This window comes from Trametes versicolor, assembly GCF_000271585.1.
Source record: "Trametes versicolor FP-101664 SS1 unplaced genomic scaffold TRAVEscaffold_1, whole genome shotgun sequence".
In the NCBI taxonomy this organism is placed as follows: Eukaryota; Fungi; Basidiomycota; class Agaricomycetes; order Polyporales; family Polyporaceae; genus Trametes; species Trametes versicolor.
Genome location: NW_007360321.1, coordinates 3,235,973 through 3,248,749, shown reverse-complemented (window position 1 = coordinate 3,248,749; position 12,777 = coordinate 3,235,973). Strand labels below are relative to the sequence as shown.

Below are 12,777 nucleotides of genomic sequence, written 5' to 3'. Positions count from 1 at the left end.
GCTTTCTGGTGTCTCGCGCACATAGGCGGACGCACCGTCCGCGCGGACCCGTTCAACCCATGTACTTTTGTATGTAGGACCGTGCGGAGGCGATCCGGCCCCGTGTAAAAAGACATCAATTGGACACTATCATTATTCTCTTCATATTGTACTAGTACCGTCTAAGCTATCTTAGCTGTCGTTGTGATCACTCTCGGCGTGCCGTAACGAATTTCCACGACGTACGCAACTCATGCTGGTTGTTCGGGTCTGCACACGGAAGGATGTTGTGTCTATAAAGCATGTGTGGCCCTGTGGCGGGCCTGTAACCAAGAAACCATACATGGTGCCTAGATCGACTACAGTCTCGCGACCAGCGGTTGCCAGTTGACGTTCTCGACCTGCGCGCGGGCGGCCGTATCAGCTCTAGCCTCCTGTGGGACTGATAATGAACGCAGCTGAAAGTTAGTGCTCACCATCTCGGGGGCCAATTGGTTGACGTTCTGCACGCCGAGGAGGCGCATGCCGGTGACGATCTCGCGCTTGAGGATGTCGACGGTTCTGATGACGCCGTCTTCGCCGTACGCCTGTAGGGTCGTCAATTACGGGAACTTGATGTAGGGGGAACGACATACACTCTGAGCGTAGAGGAACGGTCGACCCATCCCGACAGCTTTGGCTCCAAGGCAGAGCGCCTTCAAGACATCTAGGAGAGGATCAGTATGTGAACCAGCTTCTCACTAGCTGGGCCGCCCACCAGTTCCTCTCCGTGCACCACCATCAATGTAGACTGGACAGGACAATTAGCTCCAGCATAAAGGGAAACGCAGCAGACGGGCGCACCCTCGAGCTTGTCGAACACGTCTGGCCGTTGCTTCCGGATTCGGTACAGCACCTCGATGGAAGGGAGGGCGCTGTGGAACTGTGGTCAGCCGTGGTCATCGGATGCGTTCCTACAAATGCTCACAACTCGAGCTGCCGGCCGCCATGATTTGAAAGTAGTATGCCGTCGACGCCCGCCTCCGCAGCAAGCACGGCGTCCTGCGGTTTACTTAGTCAGAGGGTCCGTCCTAGATGCTAAATCCTCGCGCCCACCTGCACACACTGGACGCCCTTGACGACTATAGGAAGCTTCGTGATAGACCTCAGCCACGGAATGGTCTTCTCCCAAGTCATGTCCAGGTCGTCATTGGCGATTAAGGCGCCAGCCGTGCCCAGCAGGTTGACGTTCTCCCCGTCCTCCTGCTCCGGCTTCCCCGGGGCGTCTGTGGGTTGGTCCGCCTTATTCGCCTCGCGCTCCTGCTGCTCGAGCTCAAAGGGCGCGCGGATGTCGCGCTCACGGTTGCCCGCGCAGATGGCGTCGACGGTCAGGAATATCGCGCTGTAGCCCAGCGAGATGACCTCGCGCACCCGCTGCTCCGCGATCTTGTCGTCCCGGTGTTTGTACAGCTGGAAGAACAGGGGTTGGTCGGGGCTCACGCGCGCCTCGGCGATCTGTGCGAAGGAAAGCGAGGCATTTGAAGACACCATCTGGATGATCCCGGTGCGCGCGCACCCACGCGTGATGTTGGCTTCACCTGCGTACAGTGGCGTCAGTTCCCTGGTCATCACATAGAGTGAGACAACGAGCTGTACCCAGTGGGTGCCCCAGCCGCGCGAGTGCAGCACCGCTCGCGAAGACCGGTATTGAGGACTTGAAGCCCAGTATGGTTGTTGATGGGTCACATTGGGCCACGGGCCTCATCACACGAGGATGGAAGAAGAAGCGGGAGAAGGCGCGGATGTTCTCCTGGTGTGCTGTTTACGTAGTCATTGGCACACTGCATGTCGAACCTTAGCAGTAATATGCATACTCAGCTCGTCGTCTGCGGCAGATGAATAGTATGCGAACGCCTTGTACGAGAGCACCTGCCGCGCGACGTCCTGGTGGCGAACGCCAGTCAGCGAATAAGAAGCTCTTGATTTCTCAGGCGCGCGCGCACCTCAATGTCCCGTAAGCTCAACATTCTGCTGAGGGCCGGCTTTGCAGCCTGCGCGGCTTCCACCCGTAGTTCGTCCTTGGTCTTCGGCCGATTCTGGGCGGCTTCCTGAACGGCGCTCGCGGAGGCGTTGTCCAGCACGCCGAGGTGCTTCTCAGCGGGGAGGTTCTTATCGAGAGCGTCCGGGGGATGTATTGGCTCATATGCCGACGTCGCGTCCTTCCCCGCATACTTGAGGATGATCTTTGCCCCTCCTGGGTGGTCCTGTGGGCTGCCATGAGAACCCGCTGTAGGGCATGATTGACAGAACCATACCGCTAAGAACTCCGTGACGTCGTACACCTTGTCCTTGATTATGACCCAGCACGAACTGCATGCCACCGTGGGTGAACATGTCCGTCCGCATGCACATGCTGTGGCACGCACCTCCGGGAGTTGTGCTTGGCAACCTCGTCGAGGGCGAGCGTGCGGGGCATGGTGGTGGCTGAGACGAAAGGGAGGTCGCGGTGGTGGGTGCGTCTACGGAAGACGGGCCATAAATACCAGGTGGGAAGGCATGGGACGCAGTCTGTTAGGTGCTTCAGCTGATCTCAAAGGCGTCAAGTGCGTGTTGTTGCTTGCCCCTGCTCCCTCAGCGGACCGGTGTCCCGACGATCGCTCAATCGAGAAGTGTCGGCGCGCGCAGGCCGTATGTATGCGCTTCGACATCGCGAACAGAGAGCTCTGGGTTGGGCAGTCAAGAACGTAGGAACTCACGGCGGTGAAACGGTGACAGACGGTCGCTCGCCGTCTGCGGCGCGCTCAGGCTGACGGAGTGGCTTGATGCTGAGAGAGGACCGCCGAGATATCGGGCGCTTGGTTATGTCGCGTCGTAGGCGCCGGCCCCACTAAGTCATGTGACGCGAGGGTTCGCGTTGTTTGGGCGTTGTTTGGCCGAGGTCGTTGAACCCGGCTTGAGCTTGAACCACGTCCTCCGCTCTCCGCAATTACCCCCGCACCGCTCTCTCCCGTCTCCTGCAGACCCGTTGCCCGCCATGCCTGCGCCGCTCGATCGCGAGTCGCTCAAGAGCATGAAGCGTGCAGATCTACAGAGGATATGCAAGGTGCGCTTCCTGCATAGCGCCCGTACCTGCCTCGCATGCTTAATTCGGCCCCACAGGACTATGGCATTAAGGCAAATCTCAAGACCGAAGCCTTGATCGACCTTCTTATCGACACTACCACAGCAAGACCTCGTCCTACACCTCCGATGCCCCAACGTGCTCCTTCGGGACGAAGAGTTAGTAGGGCAGTAGCCCCAGCCTCTCGTCCCCGAGGAACTTCCAGCTCCTCCGTAATCATCCACGATTCCGATGAGGAAGACCACGCTTTCGAAGAAGAACAGCATCGTCGCAGTGTTGCTCCTACAATCTCGTCTGAACCGGAAGCACCGCACCCACCCCCACGCACCAGGAGGGCGAAAGACACCCAATACAGGCTTGGCGTAGGCAGGCCGACCGTGGTTGGGGGCAGCGGTGCTCGTGCCGTTACGCGTTCTACCAGCTCCGCTGTGAAAGGGAAGCGTGGCAAGGCTAGTAGAAGTGTGAAGCCGGTGGAAGCTGCTATCCAGGAAGAAGAAGGTCGGTTTATCCTACAATTCCGGCATACCCAATGGCTTAGACTTCTTTACAGAACCTGAACCCATGGAATACGAATGTGAGATTGCACGTGTCATTTGGTATGAGTGATGTATTAATTCCCCACAAGTGCCGCAAGCTGGCCCCTCCGGCACAGCTCACGACCATGAACCTCCAATTCCTGTAATGCCAATGCCTCAGGAAGATCCCGCGCCCTCTCCAGATATCCGGCTAGATATTCCTGACCAAGTTAGGGCGTATATCAATGGATTGGTACATAGCTTTCGCAGTCGTTGTCATTGTGGTTTGAACTAACATGCATTGCCAGGTGACGCCGTTTCAAGCTCAGATCCAGCTATTACAGTCTGAGCTGCAACAACGATCGAATCGAGAGGCTGACATTCACGCGCTGACCTCACAAATGCAATTGGTTCAAGCCGAAGTGCAATCCTTACGCTCTCAGGCGGCTATGACATCGCAGTTGCAGAACGAAGTCCAGCAACTTAGACAACTAGTGTCCGAGTTGATGCGGAGATCCACGACAGATGCTCCTCAGCCATCCGAGAAGAGTTTAGGGAAAGCTCGCGCGTCGTATGTTACTTCATGCTTCCCATTGCACGAGTACTGACACAACTATGTAGCGATGACGGTAGCTCCCAAGCTTCAGCGGCAGCAAGTGACCCAGCTCATAAGGCCGCAAACTCGCTTGCACAGATTGAAGCCCCTCATGGAGGCTCTCAGCCCCTGCTGGGCAAACGGCAGCGCGACTCGGACGACAGCGACAGCACCGACGTGGTAGAGGCCGGGCAGGAAGGTCGATACAGCCAAGACGAGCTGAAGAAGAAAGCAGTGAGGCCGACGAAGAAAAGGCTCAAGCTTGCTGCGGGGGCTCAAGACGAGGACCGTCATGGGTCGAATGCGGCCGACCAAGGATCTTCACAGTTGCCAGACCCTCTTCTACCACCCTCACGACCAACCTTTACCATCTTCAGTGGCCCGGAAGAACCGGCTGAATCCTACATCGACCCCCCTCCGCCAACAGATCATCTGTCCGATCTTTTCCCTCTACCGACTATCGCTGGAGGACACACCCCGATGCCAACGAATAACGGCGGCGGTACCATCGTCAGGCCTATAGGGGCCGACGAGAATGCTCCCAACCTGGGTTTCAACTTCAGCTTCAACACGTCCATCTTCCAACCCATGACCTCCACTCCGTTCGACATGGGCCACCCTTCCTTTGCCTACCCCGAGCCACCAGCGTCACCCTCACCAGGAGGCATTCCTTCTGGTGGATTTGTCGAACGCGCAGGCGGACGCATCGAACGGAATGATCTCTACCACCCTCATGGTCGACGACACGCACAGTCCCAAGCTCAAGCCAATGGCGAGTCTCCATCCCGGCCGCAGTCCGCGGCGAGCAGACCTGCCAGTCGTGCCTCCCATCCCCAAGCTGCATCCCAACCACAACCCGGTGCCTCCGGGGTCGGTACGGTCAACCCAACCGCATTGGTAGGCACTCCAGGCCTTCCCCCACTCCCGGAAGTGTCGCAAGAGGAGTCCAACACGAGCCTGAGCAACGGAGTCGCCAACTTCACCAGGCGTATTGCGTCCAGCACTGAAATCGGGATGTCTTTCGGGATGAGCAGCACGCTCCCACTGCCGCCCGACACGCCCGCACCGCCGATGAAGCGGACGATGTACGGGACCGAGCTTGAAGGCGACACGCGGTTCGGAGACTTCGGCGTCGAGGGCGTTGCGACGGGCTTCTGGGCGGGGCTCGCGCCGCGCTTTTGAGCCTTATGGCTCACGCACACCCCCCATAACTTGATACTCTACACTCGGCGACACCCCCCGGCCTCTGGCATATCGTACCGGCTTGACTCACGCGAGTTCGACTCCTTATTTCCCTTCCTCCATAGGCCCCGACTTTTCGTATCCCAGCGAAACCTGACCTCCCCTCCACCTCCGCCTTCTTTCTCCCCGGTCCCCGGTTAGAATATTACGTCTACTCTCTCGGGTCTCTCGGGTCGTACCGCGTCTTTCCTGTCGCTGTTTGTTCGTGCTTGCTTTGCAGTTCGTAGGTGTTCCTCGCTCGCTTTCCTTCTTGGGTGTTGAGTGGTGCCTTTTGACGGACGATGTCGGACGTTTTACGCGTATCTCACGCCCATGTACGAAGTTCCCGAATGCCAGCTGTGTTTTTAGTTGTAAAGCTGTAGCCTCCTCTGTTTTACGCCGGTGCAACGTCGTGGTCCTTCCGCCGTGGCTAGCGGCCAATTGGACGCCGTACCTTTTGTGGCGATTCTCGCTTCTTGCACCGAGTGACGCGGACTGGTTCCGACGCTGGCACGCCGTGAGGTGAGAAAGAAAGAAAACGGAACACCGGATCCATGACAATCGAGCATTAAGTATTTATGTACACTGCCAGTACAGCACTGCGTTCACGGATTTGTCCCGTACTCTAAATCAACTCGGAACGAGACACGCCTGTCCCTGACTCCAACAGAACGTGAATTCTAGGTCATCCAGGTTCTAGCAGGTAACAGTAAGACTCGCAGTCCTATTGCTGAAGATTTTCTGGAATACCTTAAGCTGATCGGTGACCGTGCCCCTGGAGCGGGTCTTTCGCGACGTCTTTCGTGCTCTCTCCTCCAACTACACATGAGCGCGTTTTAGCCTGGTCTATCGAGTGACCCACTGCGTGCATGAGCTTACCGAAAGGAAGAGCACCTCCACGAATGGGCCGATCAATTCGCGGAGCATACTCGTATATTCATCGTTTTGCTCGTCCTCCTCTTTGACACTCTTCATGTGCATGACCATGCATCCGGTCCACGGAGATGCCGAGTAATATCGTACTATGGTTCCCCCAAGGCTGATCAATGAATCGCCAGTGACTCGCGAATGTGGAGGTAACTCACCAGTAGCCTGAGGCGCGTTCCGAACCAGTGCTACGAGGACTCGACATATAGGAGGACAGACTAGAAGCGCGAATGGTTCGTCCGCCCCGCCAAAGTCGCGGTTGAGGATCAACAGCATCACGTCGCGGAAGTAATCCCAAGCCTCTGCGCATACCAGACCTTCGACAGGGCTGACTTGGACTATAGCTATCATGTATGCAGCAAGTGACGCTATATTCCGTATCAGCAATAGGCTTGTGCTGAAAGAGTGGACACTTACCGGCCATGGGAAGATCGGCCGGGTCTGCGTCCTGGAAGAGCCCCCAGATCAAGTTAGCCCAACAATAGTCCGTAAGAGTTGTAGCAGAGCGTGAGGACACAGCCAGTGCACCGATTGTTGCGTCGCCGAGCATAGTCCAGACCAGCGACTCTAGAGATTCCGACTCCAGCCAGCCAAGAAGAACAGAGAGAAAGCGCCGAGACATCGTTTCTGACGCGGGGAAAGGCGTACAGTCGGCTCTCCAGGCCAGAGCGAGGACCTGCAAAGCTTGTCTCATGCTGCGTAGTTCCAGCACGGAGGTATCGTCTCGACAAGACTTGTTGGCTGATCTAGAGAACGGGTGAGTGTGGCAGCGTGGTCCTCCATCGGTAACTCACTTTATGTGATGACTAAGTTCTGAAAAGGCCAAGATGAGGTCAGACGCATGCCACAGAGCTGAACAAAGAATGCTTACTCTGTTCCCACTTAAGAGGGCATTCAGACTTCGGGTCGCAGAGAGAAGCCAATGCAAGGCGGACGTTCTCAAGCGACAGCGACAGCACTTCTACGATGAGGTCCTTGACTAGAATGATACTATGAGACGACACAACATGGCTGGGATTGTTTGCTTACCGGCCAAGTCTAGCGCCTGGTCGCCGAGTCGGAGAAATAGCTTATACATGATCCCGTATAAGACTGACAACGTCGCATCGTCCAAAGGCATTGCTTGTAGCATATGCTTGACACTCCAACATATTTTCAAGACAACATCCATAGTGGCATTCTCACGCAGTGCGACCGCGGAGTCCTTGGATGTAACGATAGCCAAAAGAAGACGCTGTTGGAGGGTGAGTCCTGAGGCCCCGGGGGGATACAGCTCAAGGATGCTACGCACAGACATCATGGAGAGGGCCGTTGGAGGGTCACACTCGAGTGCGTCCACCAGCTGATCGTCCCACCATCCGACGGAGTGCCCTATTGAAATATCCGCGGCAGACACGTCGAGATGGTGCAGCCAGCTTGCAGTCTAACCTCCATCGTCAGTACATCATACGAATGGCACGAACGCGAGTGCAGTGACTCACTAGATGTTCTACGAGTTCGGACTGGTATAATCGAGAATCCCGCCATACTCTCCAGGACCAAGGCAAGGTGCGCCCCCACTTCAAAATGATGGCTCGAGGCGCGTTTAGGTCAACGGCTGGATGGAGACTGCATGATGCTAGGAGTGTGCTCTCTGGCTGTAGAGCGATGTCGATCATCTCCAACAACGTAGCGTGCGTTTGGGGTCTGCATGGAGACTCCGCGGCGCTTGTACCGGTAGTGTCGGCAAACTAAACGATATTGGTCATGCCGGTCATCTCAAGCAGGGGGACTTGACGAGGTCCTCACCGCATACAAGGACACCAGCATGGCGTAGGATACGCGTTCGTGTTCATCCACATCTACATCCATTTGATGAACTCTCCGAGTGTTCCGCTGTTTGATGTGTTGCTGAAGCACTCGAAACAGACCGTCCTTGATATGACTATGTGCGGAGAGCATATCAGATTAATTGACAGTATGTGGGTGTAATTCGAGATGAACGGACTAAGGGACAAGCGAGTCGTCTTCTGCAAGTTGGTGTGCCATTACTGTCATTCCCCAGACCAGGCTAAATGCTAGCCTAGTCGCCGCGGGTGAGGCGTATTCGGAGCTAAGGACGTGCTGAATATCGATCCATGTCTCTATAGATACGACGTCAGTTTCAAGCAGCCAAAACCGCGAGACTGTTTTGTCGGACTGCACCAGGTAGCTGTACTGCAGCGCGCAGCATGTCATCCGCTCTCTGGGCGCGGAGAGCATCCGGCTGGTTCTGTTCGCACGGCTGGACGCCATAAAACATCCCTGCGGCTTGGACGATTGCGTTCCCGAGTTTAGCAAGTACGACGTCAACCCAGCATACCGGGATTGATGACGAGGACTCGACCATGCTACGAGAGGCAATGGCACGGAACAGTACCCTGTATTGGAGTAACAGAGCCATGCATGACTCGTCCACTGCGAGTGGGATCCTATATCAGCGCTGGTAGCGTATCAACCATCAAATGACATACGCAGCGCGAGTAGGTTGGCTTGCACCTCTCCCATATGCCGCTCGTGCGGTAAAACGATAGAGTCAAGGAAGGATATCAGGGCATTCGAGACATGCTGTATAGTCTCGTGCAACTGCTCGTCCTGGTGGTTTAAGTGAGCACCAGCAGACTAGAAGGTAATGTTTTTCTTCGTGTATGGAACTCACATGTTCTACAGCGCATATATCGAGACTGTGCAAAGTGTTGAGCGCGTCTGGTACCTCCAGTAGCGCAGGGGTTTCCCCGATCCGCCCAAGCTCAGCGGCCAGTTGCATGAAGTCAGCTGCATCCCATCCACTCTCAGACACGCTAGACTCGGATTCAGTGTCGCTGAAGTCAGACATAGCCAGAGAGTGGTGGTGGTGGTCGAGAAGATAAACACGGCCGTGGGTCCAGCTTCGACACGCCAGGGAGTCGGGAAGCCGAACAAGGAGGATGACCTGCTTCTGTGGCGGAATTCTCAGATCGTCGCAGAGATTGGCTTTACGGGTGCAGCCCGGATACGTTCCGGACAGCAGCAGCGAGGATATGATACAACATTGAGATCTGAGAGAAGAACGGCTACAAACCAGGGACGTCTTTCAGCAGAGTTGTGATATCGGTTTTACACTCTAGCTCTTGGAACGAGGTCGAAAACACCGACTCGAACGCTTCGTTCGCCTCTGCGGTCTAAAATCATTGGCATTAGCATGCAGTACGAGATACAGAATATGCCGCGTACCTCTCCGCCACAGTAGTCGAAGTCCTCCCAACGTTCGTCCTCCTCCGCATGGATCAAGGTCAGCATTTCCCTCCGGACCTGGGTCATGCCACCCTGGAACTGTGGTCCCGAGCTCTCCCCAGTTTTCCGTACCGCTACCTGAACTTCCCTGGCCTCGCCTGTTGGCTTCTTCTCTTTCTTCGGTGCAGGTGCGGGCGCAGGCTCATCCGGATCTGGCGGTGGGCCATCGTCCTCATCGGAATCATCCCCGCCACGACCTCGTCTCGTTTTGCGCGTGTGCATGTCCATGTAGGTCATGGTAGGTCGGAACTGATGGGTCTCGCTGATTGGATGTAGGTGTAGACGACCTGCATGAAATAGTTATTACGCTCAGTTCTCCCTGTGAGTTTTGGCGTACTACACACCTTCTCTCAGTACACCCAGAACATAAGTCCCCGAGTGAGGGACCTGTTCACTGCGCATGCGCACTTCCGATAATCTTGCGTCCTCGCCCTCCCTCTGTTTCACCTTAGGAAGCTCCTGGTTCTTCTCCTTGTCATCCTCTACTCGCGCAGAGCCGAGGTCCTTCGACCGCTCCGGATTCCAGACTTCACCGCGCGTGTCGACGGGGACGTGGATTTCGAGACGCTTGACCTTCGACTTCACGCGCGCGGAGATGCGCTTCCCGCTCGCTGCGGCTGATGGCGGGACCTCGAGGGGGCGAGTAAGGAGAGGATATTGGTGCAAATGAACATTGGGCAGGAGGGCGTTGGTGAAGTGGACGGGGATGACACTGACTAGCCTGTCTTCGCCCTCCATGGTCGCGTCTCGCGGAGGCTTGATGTGAGCCCGGCGCTTGTGACCGCGACAAATGAGCGCGACGCGCCGGCGCGTAAATTTCTCCCCGATCAATCCCTTCCGCCTCTCGCCACCACGACCTGCGAGACTCGAGCCCACTCCTCTCGCTCTCGCTCGACAATGGCGGCAATCTTGGACCCCTCCAGCTCGACCGCAACCACGATTACTCTTCGCAAACGCAAACACCGCGACTCTCTTGTGCTACATCTGTCTTCCCCTTCTCCGAGCTGTGAGAATGACCCTACATGCACCGAGTCCGAGTATGATCCTGGACAGACCTCAGACGTCCCTCTCGCAACGCTTCGTCTAGAAACGCCGAAAGGCCAAAGGCGCCACGCATGCAGCTTCGACGGGTGTACGAAGTCATACTCAAAGCCGTCCAGACTAGCTGAGCATGAGCGCTCGCATACTGGAGACGTGCGTGTAATTTATACCCTCAGCATGGACATACATTGAGTCTTGCTTTAGCGACCATTTGTGTGCACAGTTTGCAATAAATCTTATCTGCGCGAGACCCACCTCCAGGCGCACGCGCGGACACACCTACCCAGTTCTGCCAGACCCGTTGCCTGTGAGGAAGCGGGCTGTGGGAAGCGGTTCTGGACATCCCAGCATCTCCGAGTACATAGCGAGCTCCATAATGGCGAGAAGCCCTTCAAGGTAAGCCTCCACAAAGACCGGAAGCCGTCTCGGTTACTAATAGGCACAAACAGTGCAATGAGGTTGAATGTGGGGCCGCTTTCCTGAAACACCACCAACTCCGAGAACACATATCCAAGGCGCATGCCCCACCTGGAACCAAACCTTATCGCTGCCAACAACCGGACTGCACGAAGTCGTTTACTACGAACCAGAAATTGACCGCGCATGCGAAAACGCACGATGGTGAGGCCCTTTCTACAAATCCTTCGCATCAAATCTTTCTTACGGCCGATCGGCCTCGCAGCTAAACGCTACACTTGCGTTCACAAATCCTGTCTTCCCATCGAGGGTGTAGAGCCAGTATATTACCCGACATGGTCGGCGTTGCAGCATCACGCGCGCACCGCACACCCTCCAACATGCCCACATCCTTCGTGCAACGACAAAACGTTCTCGCAACAGAAGGGTCTTCGTGCACACCTCAAAATCCACGCCCAACGTGACCAAGAGGGCGACTTGGACGACGCCGTCGGAGGCTGCGAGTCCGAAGGCGAGGAACGTCCGCGTAAACGGCGGCGCGGCGGGGAAGTCGGGAGAGATTGGGTATGCGATGTCGATGGGTGTTCGAAGGACTTCAAATCCGTAAGAGGAATCACACTATTGATGTTGAGCGCGTGGTATCTGACCAGCATCCATGTAGAAAAAGGCGCTGACGACACACCACAACATCGCGCATCTCGGACGACGAGACTTTGTCTGCCCGCACGCGCAATGTGGACGCGCTTTTGGGTACAAGCACCTGCTGCAGCGACATCTCACTAAGCTCCACGCCCCTGATAGCTCCTCCGAGTCGGCGGAAGAGAGCGGCAACGGCTCAGGCTCAGGCTCGGAAAGCGAGTCCCACGTCGACGAACCCTCAAACTCTAGAGACGGCATGGAGATCGATTTCATCACAGGAAGCGCGTATGCTGCTCGTGCCCAGGAATCGATCAAGCAGGCTACCAAGCTGCAATGTCCGTTTCCGCACCTACCCTCGCTTTTGTCCCCGAAGGAAGCGACCGAGGAAGACGGACGCTTGGTTCCCATGGCATTGAGCAGCAAGAGACAGACTACCTGCCAGTACGTCTTCAGCCGTGCGTACGACCTGCGCCGGCATCTTCGCGCCGAGCATGACATCAGTAGCGAGAGGGAGAAGGTGGATGAGTGGGTACGTCTCCAGAAGGCTAGGGCTGCTGTCCACTGTGCTTTGTAATGGTCTTACAAGCTATCTGCTTTTTATTGGGTTATATCAATGTTGATTCTCCCATTCCTTGTTCTTCTAACTATTGTGACAACGGACGCTTGGAGTTGTATCCAGGACCGCCGTCTGGCCAAGGTTCTTACTCGAAGACACAGCCACCGTCCAGCAGCGCTAGCCATCCTTTAGCCACCACTGGCGCTTCGGGATCTCCCGCAGGACGCATATGTACTCTTAGCCACCGCCATTGTTTCCCTACCTCGAACCACCATCATCGCGTCTCCTAACCCTCCAGTACGCCATGCCCCCCAGGAAGAAAACGAAGACCACCCACGCTAAGGAAAATGCCAACGCCCTCGTCTCGAAGACCGCCTCCATGGCTTCAGGCTCCAGGGACGCCACTCAGGCGAAGGATGTTGCTAAACAGCCTCCGCGTCGTCAACTTCGTGGTAAGCGTGGCGGCCTCAAGGACATGCTCAGCATGCCACTCGAC

General features: G+C 56.3%; 5 protein-coding genes across 5 annotated transcripts; 2 read left to right on the top strand and 3 right to left on the bottom strand.

Annotated features, from left to right (window-relative positions):
* Window positions 1-140: 140 nt before the first annotated feature.
* On the bottom strand, window positions 141-2,434 carry TRAVEDRAFT_68523 (uncharacterized protein; the record flags this gene model as incomplete). Its single annotated transcript, XM_008034917.1, has 12 exons — window positions 141-380; window positions 456-566; window positions 615-685; window positions 737-769; window positions 823-893; window positions 947-1,020; window positions 1,075-1,556; window positions 1,615-1,776; window positions 1,833-1,902; window positions 1,962-2,222; window positions 2,274-2,328; window positions 2,385-2,434. 12 exons carry the CDS (start codon window positions 2,432-2,434, stop codon window positions 339-341), a joined length of 1,482 nt encoding a protein of 493 aa, XP_008033108.1. The 3' UTR covers window positions 141-338.
* A 533-nt stretch (window positions 2,435-2,967) lies between these two features.
* TRAVEDRAFT_62240 (uncharacterized protein) lies at window positions 2,968-5,535 on the top strand. The gene is made up of 6 exons (XM_008034283.1): window positions 2,968-3,061; window positions 3,118-3,577; window positions 3,630-3,653; window positions 3,705-3,847; window positions 3,903-4,165; window positions 4,216-5,535. The coding sequence occupies exons 1-6, from the start codon at window positions 2,993-2,995 to the stop codon at window positions 5,369-5,371; spliced, it is 2,115 nt and encodes a 704-aa protein (XP_008032474.1). The 5' UTR covers window positions 2,968-2,992; the 3' UTR covers window positions 5,372-5,535.
* A 505-nt stretch (window positions 5,536-6,040) lies between these two features.
* Window positions 6,041-9,191, bottom strand: TRAVEDRAFT_42212 (uncharacterized protein; the record flags this gene model as incomplete). Its single annotated transcript, XM_008034007.1, has 12 exons — window positions 6,041-6,106; window positions 6,161-6,229; window positions 6,290-6,432; window positions 6,496-6,705; window positions 6,755-7,083; window positions 7,132-7,150; window positions 7,209-7,316; window positions 7,367-7,571; window positions 7,629-7,760; window positions 8,679-8,773; window positions 8,830-8,950; window positions 9,015-9,191. 12 exons carry the CDS (start codon window positions 9,189-9,191, stop codon window positions 6,041-6,043), a joined length of 1,674 nt encoding a protein of 557 aa, XP_008032198.1.
* Window positions 9,192-9,341: 150 nt separating this feature from the next.
* Window positions 9,342-10,366, bottom strand: TRAVEDRAFT_68521 (uncharacterized protein; the record flags this gene model as incomplete). The annotated part of the gene is made up of 3 exons (XM_008034916.1): window positions 9,342-9,516; window positions 9,569-9,915; window positions 9,973-10,366. 3 exons carry the CDS (start codon window positions 10,364-10,366, stop codon window positions 9,409-9,411), a joined length of 849 nt encoding a protein of 282 aa, XP_008033107.1. The 3' UTR covers window positions 9,342-9,408.
* A 159-nt stretch (window positions 10,367-10,525) lies between these two features.
* Window positions 10,526-12,299, top strand: TRAVEDRAFT_109505 (uncharacterized protein; the record flags this gene model as incomplete). The annotated part of the gene is made up of 5 exons (XM_008034915.1): window positions 10,526-10,822; window positions 10,874-11,065; window positions 11,119-11,290; window positions 11,352-11,689; window positions 11,748-12,299. 5 exons carry the CDS (start codon window positions 10,526-10,528, stop codon window positions 12,297-12,299), a joined length of 1,551 nt encoding a protein of 516 aa, XP_008033106.1.
* Window positions 12,300-12,777: the final 478 nt, after the last annotated feature.